The 16,082-nt window shown below is 46.0% G+C and overlaps 1 protein-coding gene across 1 annotated transcript in view; it reads left to right on the forward strand.

The window, feature by feature from the left end:
• ZDHHC20 (zDHHC palmitoyltransferase 20) overlaps window positions 1-16,082 on the forward strand; it is a 75,489-nt gene that overhangs the window by 19,107 nt on the left and 40,300 nt on the right. Inside the window, exon 2 of the mRNA XM_090029052.1 lies at window positions 6,634-6,660. Within this exon, the coding sequence (XP_089885178.1) occupies window positions 6,634-6,660 (27 nt within the window). The remainder of the gene's footprint in view (window positions 1-6,633; window positions 6,661-16,082) is intronic.

Raw genomic sequence — 16,082 nt, forward strand, 5'->3', positions numbered from 1 at the left:
GTCAAAGATGACAGGAACCAGGGGCAGTAAGACCCAAGGGAAGCCTGGCAGGCTCCCACAACAGCAGGACCCATCTGGCTCTGCCCCTGCCTGCCCCCCCCCCAGTTGGAAGCCCCAGCAGGGGCTTCTGCCCTGGGACCATGTGGCTCCTTGACTGCACCAGCGCGGGAAACTCAGGGAAGGGCAGGGGAGGACTGCAGGCAGGGAAGAAGCCCAGGGAAAAGCGGCCCCTCCCCTACCCCGTGGCCAGGGCTCCCTGTTGCAGCCACTCGCAGCCTGCGCAAGGCTGTCCTGAGCAGTCACAGGCAGCCCCATGTGAGCTGTGAGTGGCTGCAGCACGGGGCTCAGGCCACAGGGCAGAGCTGCTTTTCCCATGCTCAGCACTAGCTTGTAACCCGCTGCCAGCCTGGGCCCCGCATCGGCTCTGGGCTTGCCCATTGGGGCTGCGCACAGCAGCAGCTGCAACCCCCCCACTTGCTGTGTTGGACAGTGTTTGCTGCTGCTGCCTGCCTGGAGCTTGTGCACTGAGCAGCCCAGAGGCGGTGGTGGCAAACACTGCCCGGTGTGGCAGGCAGGGGGGGCCGCAGCTGCTGCCACTGTTGGCAGCCCTGATGGGTGAGCCCGAAACTAGTGCAGGGCCCAAGCTGGCTGTGGGGGTGGGTTCCCGCACTCAGCACCAGCTTGTAAAAGTGGCCCCTCCCCTGCCCCATGGCCAGCGCCCAGTGCTGCAGCTGCTCGCAGCCCACATGGGGCTGTTGTGCCTGCTCAGGACAGCTTTGCATGGCCTGCGAGCGGCTGCAGCAGGAAGTGCCGGCCACAGGTCAGGGGAGGAGCCGCTTTCCCCTGTGCTCCGTACCATCTCCTTCCCTGCTGGTGAGCAAGGGGTCGGGGCTGCACGCTGCCCCCCACCTGTACTGGGGGGCATTGGGAGTAAGTGGGTGCATGGGGCCCACACCAGTGTCCCGGGGTCAGCGCCAGCAGGGCCCAGAGCAGGGCAGCAGGAGTACAGGGTCCCAGGTGGTAGGGGCTCTATGGAGTCAGGCCAGCTCCCCCTCTCCCTGCTGGTACAGCCCAGCTCCACAGACGCCTGCCAGCCTGCACCCTGCTCTGGGCCCCACCGGTGCTGGCCCTGGGACATTGGTCCTAAGATGGTGACCAGGGGATGAGGCACTTGTCAAGGGGCAGGACTACCCACGTGGCCCTTGACAGCTTGCCAAAACTGAGTAAGCGGCCCTCCGCCTGAAATAATTACCCACCCCTGCTGTAGCTGGATGCGACTCATGCTGGAACGTGACCCTTCCTGGGCTCTCATCTTGTCTTCACAGGATGTAGCTGAGCAGCTGTAGTGCCATGAGCAGCAGTGTTAGAGGCATATGCCCCTGAAACTGCAAATTTGGTACAGCTTTCTTCAAAAATCAAAGGACTAGCATAAGATTGATGTCACAGCCCCACAGATCACCTCTAAATGACTATTAAAATTAAAGTGCATAATCTGTGATCTCAATTCCTGTCTGCACATTTTAGTAATGATTTAATTACCAAGTCATTAACTTGATAATTGGTAATACTATTTTTACTTGAATCTAAAATCAGGATTTTTTTCCATATTTAAGATAAGGGAAGCTCCTCAGCTTGGATTTGAGTATGAAGTGGCCTAGGGTTAGAGCCAAAGCTGCTGCTGCCTTCTCCCCCCCCACCTCCCATCCCTGGTAACATCTGATACAATAGCAGCAGCTCTTTTAGGGTGAATTAGTCAGCAGGGGGTGGGGGGCAGAGGGAACTGCATGGCCTCGCTCCTGCCCTCTATGCCTGGCACAAGGGGTAGGCAGCAGGGGCGAAAAAGTGATTGGAGGAACAAGCACCTATGGATGTTATTGTGGGGAACTAATTTATCTGTTCAATGCCCATGTTAATGCATATCTGTTGGAGAAAAAAAGTCTTGGATACATAGAACACTTGTGTGAGGTTCATGAAGTTTTGTGGGGGTCGGTTCTGCAGACTACTTTAAAAGCATTGCTTAGTCTGCTGTATTTCCCTGGGGCGTCCCCTCTTTCCTCATTAGGAATAATACTTGTACTGATTGTGTTTCCTTCTTGGTTCCTATTGGTACAAATACTGGGTTTTGAACTAGAAATGACTTCACCATAAAACTCCCTAACTTGTTCATGTTGTAAGGGAATATCTTCTGGGCAGTGTGCTTTTCATTCGCTTTACATTATTTGTTCTAGTCGAACGCATTAACGGTTGCTTTAACCATAATACAAACTGTGACTCTGTTTAGTAACAAAACAAGTCATAATGGCTCGTACTGTGCAACTGTAATCTCACTTTTACCATGTTTAGAATATAGCGCATCTTATAAGGTCAGTCCCTGGGTGTGCTGCATTTATGAAGCTCTCTGTGAGCTAATAAATAGAGCAGTACAGGTGGCAAGGCATTCCCACAAATTGGCTGTTTTGTGCAGTCCAAAAAAATGCCTTGGTATGTGGGTTTGTTGGGGGATAGCTTTTTTTCTTTTCCACTTTTTGAAATCAAGGTTCAGCTGAAGTGAGAGAGGCTTCCCATCAACACTTGCCAAAGCCATCGTTGAATGCCTTTTGAGTTTTCTTGAAACTTACCCAAAAGTTGTGACAGGAGTTCAAACAGTGATCTTTCCAATTTGACTTCACAGAAATAAGTGATCCACCCTTGAAATATTTATGTAAGGAAAAGCAGGCACCCTACAGAATAGTAGACAGGTGTTGTGGGAGCTGCATCCTGTCCTGGTAGTGTTAGCAGCACGTGAGTGAGCCAACTGTTCAAGGCCACGCTTCCACGTCTAATGTTACAATGTTACAACACCACATTATGAACATTTTTTGCAGTGTATTATTAAAAACTGTCTATCATTGCAGTGGATCTTGGGCAGAAGTGTTATAAACTCAGCAACTTGTTAAAGTAAATCTGTTCCAACTTGGCAAGTTGTACACTTCTGCCTGGGCTTCCTTTCAGCTGGCAATACATGTATTCAGCTCTTGCCCCTGCTAGCATTGCATCAGAGATCCATCAATATCTTGTTGGTCTCTGGCCAGCTGAGAGCACATCAGCTCCATCTTCATGAAGTCATTCTTAAAAAAGCAGCTTGGTAGTAGTGCCTGTGGATGAATGCAGCAGTAGATGATTTCTGGTTAGGAAATAGGGAGACAGAAAGAAAAGGTCACAGAGTTGTGGATTTTAAAGGACTGGGGAGATATTTGATGATTGGCTCTTTATAACTGGCATTGTGCAAGTCTTTTATGCACAATTTTGTAGCTGCTGAGGGAAATGTCGTCCAGGTCTCTTATATCCCAGTGGTGCCACTGCCAGCCCACTTCGTTATGATCACTGATCATCATCACATGAGTAAGTGTTTTCACACGTGGGTGAGTGAAGGGTTAACAGGAATTCCCAAGCTGTTCTTCAGGTTAAGTAGTGAGATGTGCTTCATTTAAACTCTAGAGCTGGTTGTTTAATCCAGAAGAGTAAGGGCAGCAGTCTAGTGAAAGAATGCACTTACATGTGCACTTTAGTGCTCGTCGTGGGTGGGGAGGAGGAACTAACATGAATGTAAATGTTTACTCTTAAGGTACTTTGGGGAGACTACACTGTTTCGAAGTCTGGCTTCCTTGGGGTCTGTCAGTGGTGCTTTGAAGAATACTAACATATATACTCAAATCCAAGATAAGGTTTTCTTTTTCAGTCGGCATCCAGGGGGGAGGGGCCTTGTCTTGGATTCAGGTACCAGCCTGGGACAGACAACAGCTCAGCTATGGTTTCAGCTCTGGGCTCAGGCCAAAGCTTGGAGCCATCTCCTGCCTGCCCCAATCTGGGATGGCTCATCTGGCAGGGGAGGGGGCTCACAGCTGGGAGAGCACAGGGGAGACCATGGGGTATTGGTGGTGTAAGAGAACAGGACATACCCCTGTGTGTGGTTTGGGGGAAGTATGGCAGAGACTATGCAGCCTGTGCCCCCTCCCCCTTACCTTCTGCTCAGGTCCCTCTAGCCCTAACTAGGCCTGGCCAAAAACTGCCACTGCTTTTCCCTGGCTGGGCTGGGCTCCGGAGCAGAGCTACAACAATAGGTAAGTTTGTAGGGGAAGAGGGGCAAGGGAAATGGGTATGGCCCATTACCCCCACTGCTGCTGCTTTCCCTGCCACAGCAGTGGTGAGGGACAAATTTAAAATGGCCTTTTACTAATTGTATTGTATACATGGAAAATTATAACACAATTATAATTTTTCATGTATAGCATGTAATTATTATTGGGGGAGGTCATCTTAAATTCAGAGTTGTCCTGGATTTTCATAAATATGATGTATCACGCAAGGTCTTGTTCTTCCTACATCTTTATTTTTATTTGCATTTTTTCTGAATTCGTTGCTTGCCAGTGAGTTAGATGGACCCTACCATGAGGATGATTCTGCAGTTCAGTTACTGCACTGAGTAAAGATGTGTTACGTTCTTGTTTCAGTTCTGCTAACTGCTTTTCTGAGAGAGACCTGGCAAACTACTTCTGTGTGCCTCAGAACAGACAGGTTTCCTGGCCTTGCGGGACTTTTGGAGGTACCTGGGTACTGCTGTGGTAGTCACTGGTGGGGGACATGTGTTTGGATGTCTCCTTTTGAAGTAGTGCAGTTTCTGAATGTCAGCTTCTGAGACAGCTCAGTTTGGGTATTCAGAAAATGCAAGCCCGAAGTCATGAGTAACTTATGAAAAATTTGATTTTTTTTCTTCTGATTAATTAGATCATTGTTCTCCTACCTATGCAGGATTTTTTTCCCCTGTCCTGCATAAAAGACAGATTTGTGAGTGTAAGAAACAGTGTGGGTAAAAACAGAAAAAATGGTGTGAAAGAGAGAGATTCAAGGCATTACATTTGTGTCGGGGAGTGGCGGAGAGTTTCTCCTGGTACAAAGAACTAACGTACCATTCAAGGAAGGAAGGAAACAGTCATTTTATACCTTGCTGTGGGTGATTCTTGGTACGTAATAACTGGCATTAAGTCCTTTGAATGAGTGTTTTTCTTTTATTTTCTTCTTTGGCTTCATGTTGAGAGGAGAGAACTAGAGTTTGCAGCACAATGCAGGTGACTGCAGTGTAGTGTAGAAAGACTGAAGTTCACTTTAGTTAGCTCAGGTACTATTAATGATTCATACACAGCAGCAAAGAGCTCAGCACAGGCTAATTTATCCTGCTACTTGGGTGGGTTTGCAGCCCACACTAAGCTCCATGGTACCACAAGTAGCTTAGCCTTGATACCTGCACTATCTAGTAGAAGCTGTATTAGATATCTGTACACTACACCACAGTCTTTTCTGCAATTGCAGTGTCACTGTAACTTTAGTCAGAGTTGCACAGTGCTGTCAGCTAAATTATAGAAACCCAATGTGATCTTCAAGTCTCTGGAAACTTGCAAGGTTTCCGAATCATTCTGTATGTATTTCATAAACTTGCAAGATTGCAGTGTGAATTGGACTATAATTACTTCTGTGTCCATATCTTTTTTTTTTTTAACAAAGAGCTGTTAAAACATTGAAGACTTACTGTAGGAAACTGAGAATTTAATGTAAAATGTGCTTTGAAGAAGTTTGGCCTTCTGAATACAAAGGCATAAAGGGGGGGGGAGGAAATGTGCACTGTAGACCAACCAAAGAATATGTTTTGAACTCTTCTGCTCTCAGCAAGAATGGAATGTAAATACTGTACATTTGCTTCCTTTTGTGGTAATTTGACAGGATCTTGATTGCAGCTCCCTGAGCACAAATCTCTGCTCCTGTACATTTCCTCTTGCAGACAGTGCCTTACACTGGTGATTTAACAATACTTTCCATGCAGTGGTCTAAGTAGGGATGGACAAGCAGGGCACCAGCTCCAGGTGCCAACTTGAGGATTGCCCCTCACCCTCTGGCAGCAGAAGTAGCCCTACAGCATTGTACTTGCAGTAGATTTAGCTGGATAGGGATAGAAAGAAATAGATCTTGGAGATGCACAGGAGTAAGAACTGGTGAAACTTATTATCACTTCAATACCTGGGGCAGGGAAGAAGAGATGAAAATAACCTGCAGACTATTCAGTTGAGTGACGGGGAGGAAAATGATGTGATACTCAAAGTGACAGAGTTCCAAGATCTTAAGAAATAGATTGAATGCAACTAACATGGATATCTGCATGGGAACTTCTGTAAAGAACTTCATTATTATTTTTCACTCCCTCTCTACCTCCTGGTTTGGAGGCAGTGATTTAGTTGTGCTTTTCTAGAATTGATGTCAGTGGTAAATAAAGCTGAGTGACTGCATACATCTTCACGTTCAGAGAGTATAGTAGGTACATATCAGAAGTATAACGTTTAATTAGATCACAGTTAGCTTATGCATTGTGAATTTGGTTAAACCATGGAATCTGCGACTCATGAGTTCTGTCTTTAGACTCTGCTACTGACTTCTTAGATGTTAGAAGAAACAAGTGTTCTTATGTGGTACACAGGTGCATAACTTTTTATAAAAAAATATTTCAGTGTGTGCATATTTCGCATAGCTCGGTTCTAATAAAGCTTTTTGTTGAGGGAAAAAGATACAGATTTACTTACTATTTCTCTCTTTCTTTTTTCCCCATAGTTACTATTACTTCAGCTGGAGAAAAAGGTAAGAAATATACTGTTCATTTTCAGATTATAAAAGTTGTAAGTAAGGAGGTCCCCTTTTTCCCTTTATATAACCATTCAAGTATCTGACACATTGAAATTTAATTCTGTTTACTGTGGCAATTTTGTTTTTGCATAAACTCTCCAGAATGAGCAGGTGGGCAAATAAAAGTGAATTGTTGTGGGTAGAAATTATTGAATTTTCAGTGCCATATGCTTGGGCCTGTCTTTGGAAAAAAAATGAATCTAGTATTCATAATGTATCAGATGTGTCTGTACTCCAGTGGGCAGTATTGCATAAATACTCAACTTAGTATAATTCAGCAAGTTTGATCAGGTGCAACAAGCAACATTGCCCCAGTAGTGAGAGAGGGGATTATTCAGCTCAATTGTTTAAAATTTTAGTTTTGCTCCCATAACTTCTAGCTCATTGGCAGTTCCTGCTTGGAAATACATGATGATGAGCAATCGCTGTGCTGGTAATGGTGACCCATAAAGGTGCTTTTCTGGAGCTAGTAGCTTGATGGGTGGTGGGTAGGTTTGTGTAAGTGCCCTTTTCTCTACATAAAGCTTTGAAAAATTTTCTCTGAAAAATTATTAGGCCAGGTCATGGCCCTGAGTCACCAAGCTCCAGAAGTAGAAGCAGTATAACCATGTTGTGTAACACTGTGCCTGGGCTACTTAGTTCTGGTTCCCAGGGGAGTTAATGAGCCTATACTGATGTGTATGACCTGTTTCCAGTTCTGCTGCTAGCTTGCTGTACCACTGTTGGAAGACCTTGGCTTCTTATGTATCCCCCAGAAGATGTAGCTCCTAGGGGAGAGCATATAGCTTGTTATTTGGTGGGGAGCATGAGAGAAACTCTAGCATCTAGCGGGACCTTCATGGAATGCAGTGCCCGAAGGAATGATCTGGCTTTCTTTTCTAAATCTCCAAGCTGTGAGCTCCCTTGAGGCGGGAACTATCTCTTACTATGTGTTTATACAGCATACGGGGGTCCTCCAAGAGCTCCTGTACTAGTAATACTGTGTACAAAAATACTTTACTCTCCAAACCTTTCAGAATAGACCAGTCATGAGTTCCAGCAGATTTCCTTGGTTGATGGAATAATCAGTGGGGATCGTGTTTTTTTTCTGCTTTTAAAAATCACAAATTCTCTGATGTTAAAAAAACAAAACTACCACAACCAACAAATTCTATGAGTTAAAAAAACCAAAATCCACATTTTTCCATGATTAAAAATTAAATGCTACTATATATGTAGGTATCGGCTGAACACAATGTTTATAGCTATAATAGTAAAGGTGCACTGATACATTAGTCTGATATCAGGTCGGTACCGATATGAAGAAAATTGTCTACATTGGATATCAGCCCTGTGGGGTCAATAATTTGGCCAATAAATGCCTGTGCTGTGCGCAGCTGCAGCGCAGCACAGAACAGAGCCAGGAGTGTGAAGAGCTGCCTCCAGCTGGTAAGTTGGAAGGGAAGGGGGGACGGGGCGTGAGAAGGCAGATCAACACCCCCTGGTGAGGGAGGGGACAGGGGCAGGCTCTGCACAACGGACATAGGATAGAGGTGCAGCTCGTAGGGTGGGGGCAGCTCCTGATACTGCTTGCACTCTGGGGCACTGGGGGGGGATGTGCCCCTGGATCGTTGTGGGGTGGAGCCAGAGCTGGTGCTGTGCCAGGGCTTCTCTTGCCAGGGGACTGGGCTCGGAGCAGGCTCTGATGGTGCTGGAAAGAGGCTGCAACCACCCCAAATTTTGCTGCAGCTCAACTCCAAGCCCCATGCCATCGCCCAGTGCAGCCTCAGTTTTTCCTGGCATTTGGGTGGAAGCGGGGCATTCAGCCAGGGCTGTGGTGGTGTGGGGCTGGGAGCAGAGCTGCAGCAAAATTTGGGGTGGCTGCAGCCTCCATCCAGCGCTGCCAAAGCCTGCTCCAAGTCCAGCCCCCAGCAACCAAAGCCCCATGCAGCTCCAGCTCTACCCTGCAGCTGCAGCCTGTCCCGCGCTGTGCAGATCCAGGGGTGCAGCTCCCCCTGGCCTGCCATCCTGGGGTGCAAGCAGCAGCAGGATCCATCCCCCACCCCACGAGCTGCAGCTCTGTCCTGCACCCCTCTGCATCCCATGGGCAGCACCTGCCCCCTTCCTCACTGCAGGGGGGGTGGGGCATTGATCTACCCTCGCCCATGCTCGTTCCCTCTCCCTTCCCATTCCACCACACCGGACTTACTACCTGGAGGCAGCTGTGTCAGGTATCGGATCAGATCTGTATCAGCTGATATGCCTCCTTAAATATCGGCTGTCAGTACTTATTCCTCTGTGCCTAGCTATTGGTAATGTACAGCCAATAGGAGGGTGGGGATAGTAGGGATTTTTACGGTCATACTTTTCCTTCCTGATTCAAAGCACTTCACAAGTAATTCACATATACATTATTTTCCATCACTTGGAGCTGCATCTGGAATGTAGAGCAGCAGCAGTTAAGGAATGAAATAAAATATAGGTTGTGTCCTTTTCTGTGTCTTTTTCTGGAAAAAATAAGAGCCATATTCTCTTCACATATACAAAGTAGATCAGGAGAATTATTTTTGGGCTTATTTTAAAAACCACTTGCATGGGAAAGTGAATTCCATGGAGTTTATCTAACTCAGAAACAATGAAAAACAGTGTAAACCCATACATTTTATAAAAACTGCCAAAGCAGATCTGATTTGTGTAGTGATGCTCACTTTAAGATCTTAATACAAAATCAGATGCCTCTTTGAACTTTGTAGCCCTTGTTTACTTTTTGTCTTCTTGCCTCAGTAGAATTGAGTCCTCTAGTAGCTCTTCTTTATGTAAGATTGTAATGGATGTAAACAAAATTTGTGTGTCTTGAAAGGTATATTTTTTGTTTCATATTTCAAATGCAGGTTCAGACATGTTACAATTGTACTTAGTTAAGATTTTCTGTTTTAATTTAGTAATGATTTCTTAATATTAATTCCCTTCCTTCTCATTTTTAAGGTGTATTTCTCTTAGAATGTAGAAATTAAGTTAGCCCTAATAGTCTCTCCTAAAGAAGTGATAAATATTTTAAATGTTAATGTTCCTATAGATACTGGAACTGCTCTGTACTAAATATAACTGAACTGTTTCTTTCTTTTTTTATTTTGGGGCTGGGGGGGTTGTTTTTCTTACATATTTGGAACTGATGTACCACCACAAAAAACGTTTAGGCTATAATCTTGCAGGAAGAGAATTCTAATGACACCCACAAAATCAAATACACAGTGGTGTTTTCACCGTCTAAGGGAGTATCTTGGCATGTATGTGTATTTAATCTAGCTTCTGAAGATTATCACAAGAATTTAAGAAAACTGTTTATTCGTTAAATGGAAAGTGTGCTTCTGTTCCCCAGCATGTCCATTTTCCTGAAAAATCAGTCTTAGATAAATGTTAAGTATTACACTTTGTCCTTGATACAGTAGGAGCTCTCATGAATTTTTCCCTAGGGTCCTCTTCTTTTAACCCTTAATCAGCGTAACCCCTAATGGATCCTTTGGAAGACTGTGCAAGACACCCTCTTCCTTTAAAGCACTGTGCCTTTGCAGTACTCTCAGTATCTGCTAAACTATCAAATGAAATCTAAACAGGGGCCCTTTATACATTCCTCTTCCAAATGCTGTCTTGCTTTCCCTAAACTGCTTAGTTTTCCAGTATATATCTAGGTTTTTTTTTACTTTTATGGAGAGCAGGAACTTCAGCATTGAAGATAGAAAAATAAGACCACCAGTCAGTTTAATTAGCTGCCAAGTATGCTAATTAATTTTCTGTTAAACTTACAGGGTTTTTTTACACTTCAAAACAGTCAAACTTTAGAGTAATGATTAGTGAATTGCCTGTCAAGAATGATGGATGAATGGCGTCTTTCTTGGTGGTGTTGTGCATCTAATTGTCTTATCACCGTGGCATTTTCTTGGGACTTATTTGCACGACTTTCTTCATTGCATCATGTATTTAATTGTCTTCTCACAGTGGCCCCTGGCGATCAGCACTCTTGTTGGAGTTGTGTATCTGTCTCCTCACAGTAGCCTCCTCTTGGGATTCATTTGCACAGCTCTCTTGATGTCTCCTCAAGTCCTATTTCCTTCTTCATGTAGCTTGCTCCTCGGGGCTTAGTCCATCCATCTGTGTCTGTCTGTGTGTCTCTCTGTCCGTAATGCTCTTTAAGGGCGCCGGGAAGGGCAGAGGGAGGGGCCAGCTGAGGAGAAGCAGGAGCCAATCTCCTGGCTACTGTGAGGCTACTTTCTTGATGCTGTTGTGCATCTAATTGTCTTAGCCAGGAACCCAGCTCCTGCTTTTCCTCAGCTGGTCCCTCCCTGTTGGTCTCCTGGCACCCTTAAAGAACATTACAGACAGACTGATTAAGCGTATATCTATAGATATATCTATCTATATATAGATATATGCCCCCCTCCCTCTCTGGGCCCACTCTCCCCTTTCCTTCTGCTGCTTGGGGTCTGGGCCTGCTCCCCACTTTCCCCACCACAGCAGCGGGTAGCAGCGGGTGGAATAGGCCAGGGCCTGAGGGTGGGGAGAAGCTGGGCCACCACAGGGGGAAGGAGAGGAGTGGGCCCAGGCCCGAAGAAGGGAGGAGGCTCGCTCTTCCCCTCCCCCAGCTGCTGTTGTGTTGGGCTGGCCCGCTGCTGCTCCCCCCACCTCTGCAGCTGCTCAGCTTCTCCCCCACTTGGGCTCACTCCTCCCTTCCCCCCACTGGTGCTGCCACGGCATGCCCCCTCCTCCCCCCACTCGCATCAGGCCTGCTCCTCCACCCATTGCCACTGCATCAGTCCTGCAGATGGTGATGACACAAGCAGGGAGGGGTGGACTGAGGCCAGCGCTGGTGGCCTATCCCCCCTGTGGCATCTTGACCCTGCTCCCCCACCTGTGCCACCACCATCACATCCAAGGAGCTGGGGGGCGGTGCAAGGACAGCTCTGGTGGCCTTGCCCCCCTTCCTCCCCCGTCCACTCCATCGTCGCCACCTGCAGGGAGCAGGGCGAGGGGGCTTGCCTGGCCCCCGCCCCCATTCCATCCTCTCTGTTGCCACTGCATCCAGGGTTTCACCCCCCTGTGCTGGTCTCACCCCCCCCCCCAATCCATCCTGTGCCCCCACCATTATGGTGGCGCACCGCCAACTTCTGTCCAATGCTTCTTGGCACTCTGGCTTTTTTTTAACCAATCAGGGTACAGAGTGCTATGGGCAGATAGACAGACACATTCTTTCTCGTTCTTTGTCTGGTTTGAATGTAAAAGAAAATAAATGGACCCTACAAATATGCACCAGCTGGTTTCTACTGTGTGTCAAGATGGTTTGGGATTCTTTAAAGGGTTGCCTGCAAGAGTTCTGTTGCGACTGCCCCAACAGGTTGGGTAGAGTGGAGGGGGAAACTATTAAAATTAGTGTCTTCCCCCTCCCCCTTCTCTCCTTTCTTAAGAGTCACCTTCCTTCTGCTTGGCAGAATACCTTTCTCAATTGCAGTAACAAAAGTAACAAGGGAGGCAGGAGCAAAATTAAGAGGCTGTTCTGGGATCCATGGTTGGACACTGATCATCTGGATAATTAATTGAAAGGCCTCTGCTTCCCTTGAGAAGTCCTCAAGTAGCAACAGAGGGCTTGCCTTCTGCTCCAGTGTTGATGTTCTTCTCTTCAGACTTCTTCACCATCTTGTTGTCTTAAATAGTGCAAGAACTCCTAGATCTCTTTGAAAGCTGTCTTTTTCCATTCAGTACTGGCAACAAAGCTAGCTTCTTGGCCGTTTAGCTAAGATCAAGTCTAGTAGCTATCATTTGCATTTCAGTAGTGCCAGGAAGACCCTCAGGAAGACCCCAGGCTCCATTGTTCTAGTTAGTGTTTGTGCCAGATAGTCTCAGATGAGGTTGCATTCTGGGGGTAACTTTTCTGAAGTATCTTAGCTCCCAATTAAAAATATTTAGATTAGGTGGGTGCTGGGAGGGCAGGACCTATCACTTTCTCTCTACCAATCCCTACTACTCCATCTCATCCCCATTCTCTGTGTTTCCCCTGCTGTCTTACCTCAATTTGACTACTTTCATTAACCCACTTTCCTGGAATTTTTGTAGTTTATTCATGTTCTGTCTAAGCCAGGGGCGGGCAAAGTCTGGCCGGCAGTGGACTCCATTTTCCAACGGTTCCTGCCTATGCGGCTGGACCCAGCTTCCATGGAGACTCCAGAGCAGCTGCGCTGTAATGGCATGAGCCAGGGTTTCCATGGAGACCAGCCCCAGCAGCACTGGCAGGCAGCAGTGTGCCAGCCTCCCTGGGGGGGGCGGTGCGCGCTGAGTGGGGTGCTGTACTGCAGGCAGGAGTGGGGCAGGCTTAGCTACAGGGAATTTTGCCTACAAGGAATTTTGGGATGGCTATAGCCTCCCCATGCCCCCTAGTGCTATCCCTGCTGGCAGGGCATGTGGCAGGGTGCAGAGCTGCTCTCCAGAACCTGGTTGGGATCTTGCAGCAGTGACAGCATGGTCTGGACCTGGGCCAGAGCCACTATCTGCAGCCTGCATGCTCTGCCCCAGTTCTGGACCATGCTGTCACTGCTGCAAGATCCCAGATGGGCTCTGGAGCAGCTCCATGCCCTGCTGCATACCCTGTCGAGGATGCTGGGGCCAGTCTCCACAGAAACCCTGGCCTTGCGCTATCACAGCGTGGCTGCTGCTGGAGTCTCCATGGAAACCAGACCCAGCCATGTAGGCAGGGGCTGCTAGGAAATGGAATCCAGCTGCTGGCCAGATCTGCCATTTTGCCATTCGTGATCTAAGCCTATATTGTAAGCTAGTCAGAGAAAACCATCTCTTGCTGTATAGTACCTAGCACGCTGAGACATTTCATAGTTTTATAGTCTTTAGAGTTTGAAGGGACCTCAATAGATCATTGAGTCTGACTCCCTGCCCTAGGCAGGAAAGAGTGCTGGGGTCATATGACCCCAGCCAGGTGCTTGTCTAGTCTCCTTTTAAAGACGCCCAAGGTAGGGGAGAGCACCACCTCCCCTGGAAGCCCATTCCAGATTCTAGCAAGCCTTACCGTAAAGACGTTCTTCCTGATGTCCAACCTAAATCTCCTCTCTGTCAGATGTTTCATGTTCATGTAACAGAATTGCAGGTTTTAGGGCACCATATGCAAGGCTTTTTTCTGCTTGTTCTGTCAAATGAATCCCATTGGCTCTGTCCCTTGACAGTAAGATGGTTTCGGTGTTCCTCTTTTAGGCATAAAGGGCAACGGATAAGGGCAAAAGGACTCTACAAGGAAAAAGCTTAGGAAGATTCAAATCCATGAGAGCTCAAATCAGCTTAATGTTGTCATAGTAAAAAAAAGACAAAGAAGGCCAGGAGGGAATAAGCTTGCTTGCTTTATTCAAAGGTGGTAGAAACTGCAGCCTTAAGGTCAGCATCATGCTATTCCTGAAACATTAAATATAGCTTCTTTAAAGATCTTTGTATAGCTATGCACAGAAATAGGTCAAGTTTTCCCCTTCAAGGAACAGAAGATAATGTAAATATTTTATGTTCCTTCCTTTTTAGGAGGCCAGTTGCCTTACACCACGCAGCTGTTTCCACCTACTGTTAAGAGGAAATAACTGGCAGGAAATGGGGACTGGAGGAAACTTCTTGGGCCATAGATTCAGACCCTTGCTGTCACAAGCAATTGCATCATATAAGGCGATTTGTAAAATGATCACGCTTCATCTTAAAATTAGTTTGGTTTTTATTCATGCTCCTCCTTTTGGAAGGCTCTTATAGAACTTTGTTCTTCTGTTATAAACCTCATTTTCAGACAAAAGTTTATTCATAACAAGTTTAGACCAGTTTGTTCTTGTGCCACCAGTCTACTTTAGCTTTCCTCCTTCCTTGACATTTAGTCTCATGATATGCCGAATAGTCATATTCTCCCATAGACATAATTTTGCTAAATTAAACAAGTCTATCCTTGTAAGAAAAGCTGTCCATTCCCCTAACCACCATAACAGTCCTTCTTTGCATCTGTTCCAGTCTGAGTTCATGTTTCTTGAGTATAGATTACCAGTTGCACACACATAACAGAGGTCTTCACAATGCCATGTACAAAGACCAATTAATTATTAATTCCAATCTCTGCTGTATCGACCTCATCTTGTGTACCCTAAAGTTGCATCTGCCTTTTTCATAGCCACATTGCTTTGGCAGCTTACAGTCATTCTGTGGTTTTTCCTGTGTAACTTCAAACTGATAGGCATCTTGCTTATAGCAGAAATTCTGGTTTGCCCTAGTGTATGGCCTTCTATTTTATATTAATAAATGTCATCCCATTTGTCTAACTCCAGTGTTCAAGGTCATCTGACCCTTCCTGTGTGATTTTTTTTTTCCAGTTTGTTAATGCCTCTCTAACTTCATTACCACCTCTCTACTTTTTGTGCCCAGGTCATCAATTAAAGTATTTTAATAAAACACTGGTCTTAGATCAGTCCTTTAGGAACAGTACAAATCTGTCTTAGTTGTACAGTACTAGCCTGCCTACATTGTTCCAACAGTCAGTGGTTCTGCCTCCTGCTAGTATGAACTTTAGGTCATGTCCTGAAGAGGTGCGACTAACTGTGTCTGGATCTGTACATCAAGCTTATTGCTTGCTTTACTTCTCTTGCCTTGGCCTGGTCCTAGAGACAGTTTTTTGGAGGAAGGAAGAACTCTAACTGAAACTTTCATTGCACCCATATGGGTGACTAGTTTGACCTTTGCAAGCTAATCACATTCTACATCCATCCTTAGATATCCCTCATTAAATTCCTTCCAAGAATTGCATGCCAGCTGCTTCTCGTGGTCTCCTTCCCCTCCGCCAATGCTAGGGGTTAACAAAGTACTTGATATCCATCTTTATTCTGTTAACTCTAGACAAGCCATTAAGTTAAAAGGTGAAACAGTAGCATGCTGCCTCTTCAGCTGAGGCCACACCCAGTTCTTTCAGAAATCCAACCACCATCCCTCTCCTGTGTTGATGACCTACTAAATCCTTAAGAGATGCCAGAAATAATTTAAATACTACACAGCCTTGAGTTCTTTGAAGGATTATCCTGTTGATTGAATCTTCCAGAAGCTGTCCAGCACCATATTTTCTCATGTACAACACATATATAACCTTTTTTTCCCCAAAAAACAGCTGCTAGAAAGTGTAGTGTACATTATTGATGCAAAAAAATTGTGGTCCGTTTCTTGGAGGCTCATAAAGTATTACAGACACACATACATTAGATGGCACAAAAGGTGTATTTGCAAATAGGGTTAGAGCAGAGTTAAAAACTCAGATTACTTTGAACCCACTAAGGAATTTTTGCAGGCTGTATTTATCTTTTTCCTCCTGGGCACGTGTGCAGAAACAGGAACTT

The sequence above is a fragment of the Crocodylus siamensis genome, chromosome 1 (assembly GCF_052110815.1).
Source record: "Crocodylus siamensis isolate JL-2025a chromosome 1, ASM5211081v1, whole genome shotgun sequence".
Classification (NCBI taxonomy): Eukaryota; Metazoa; Chordata; order Crocodylia; family Crocodylidae; genus Crocodylus; species Crocodylus siamensis.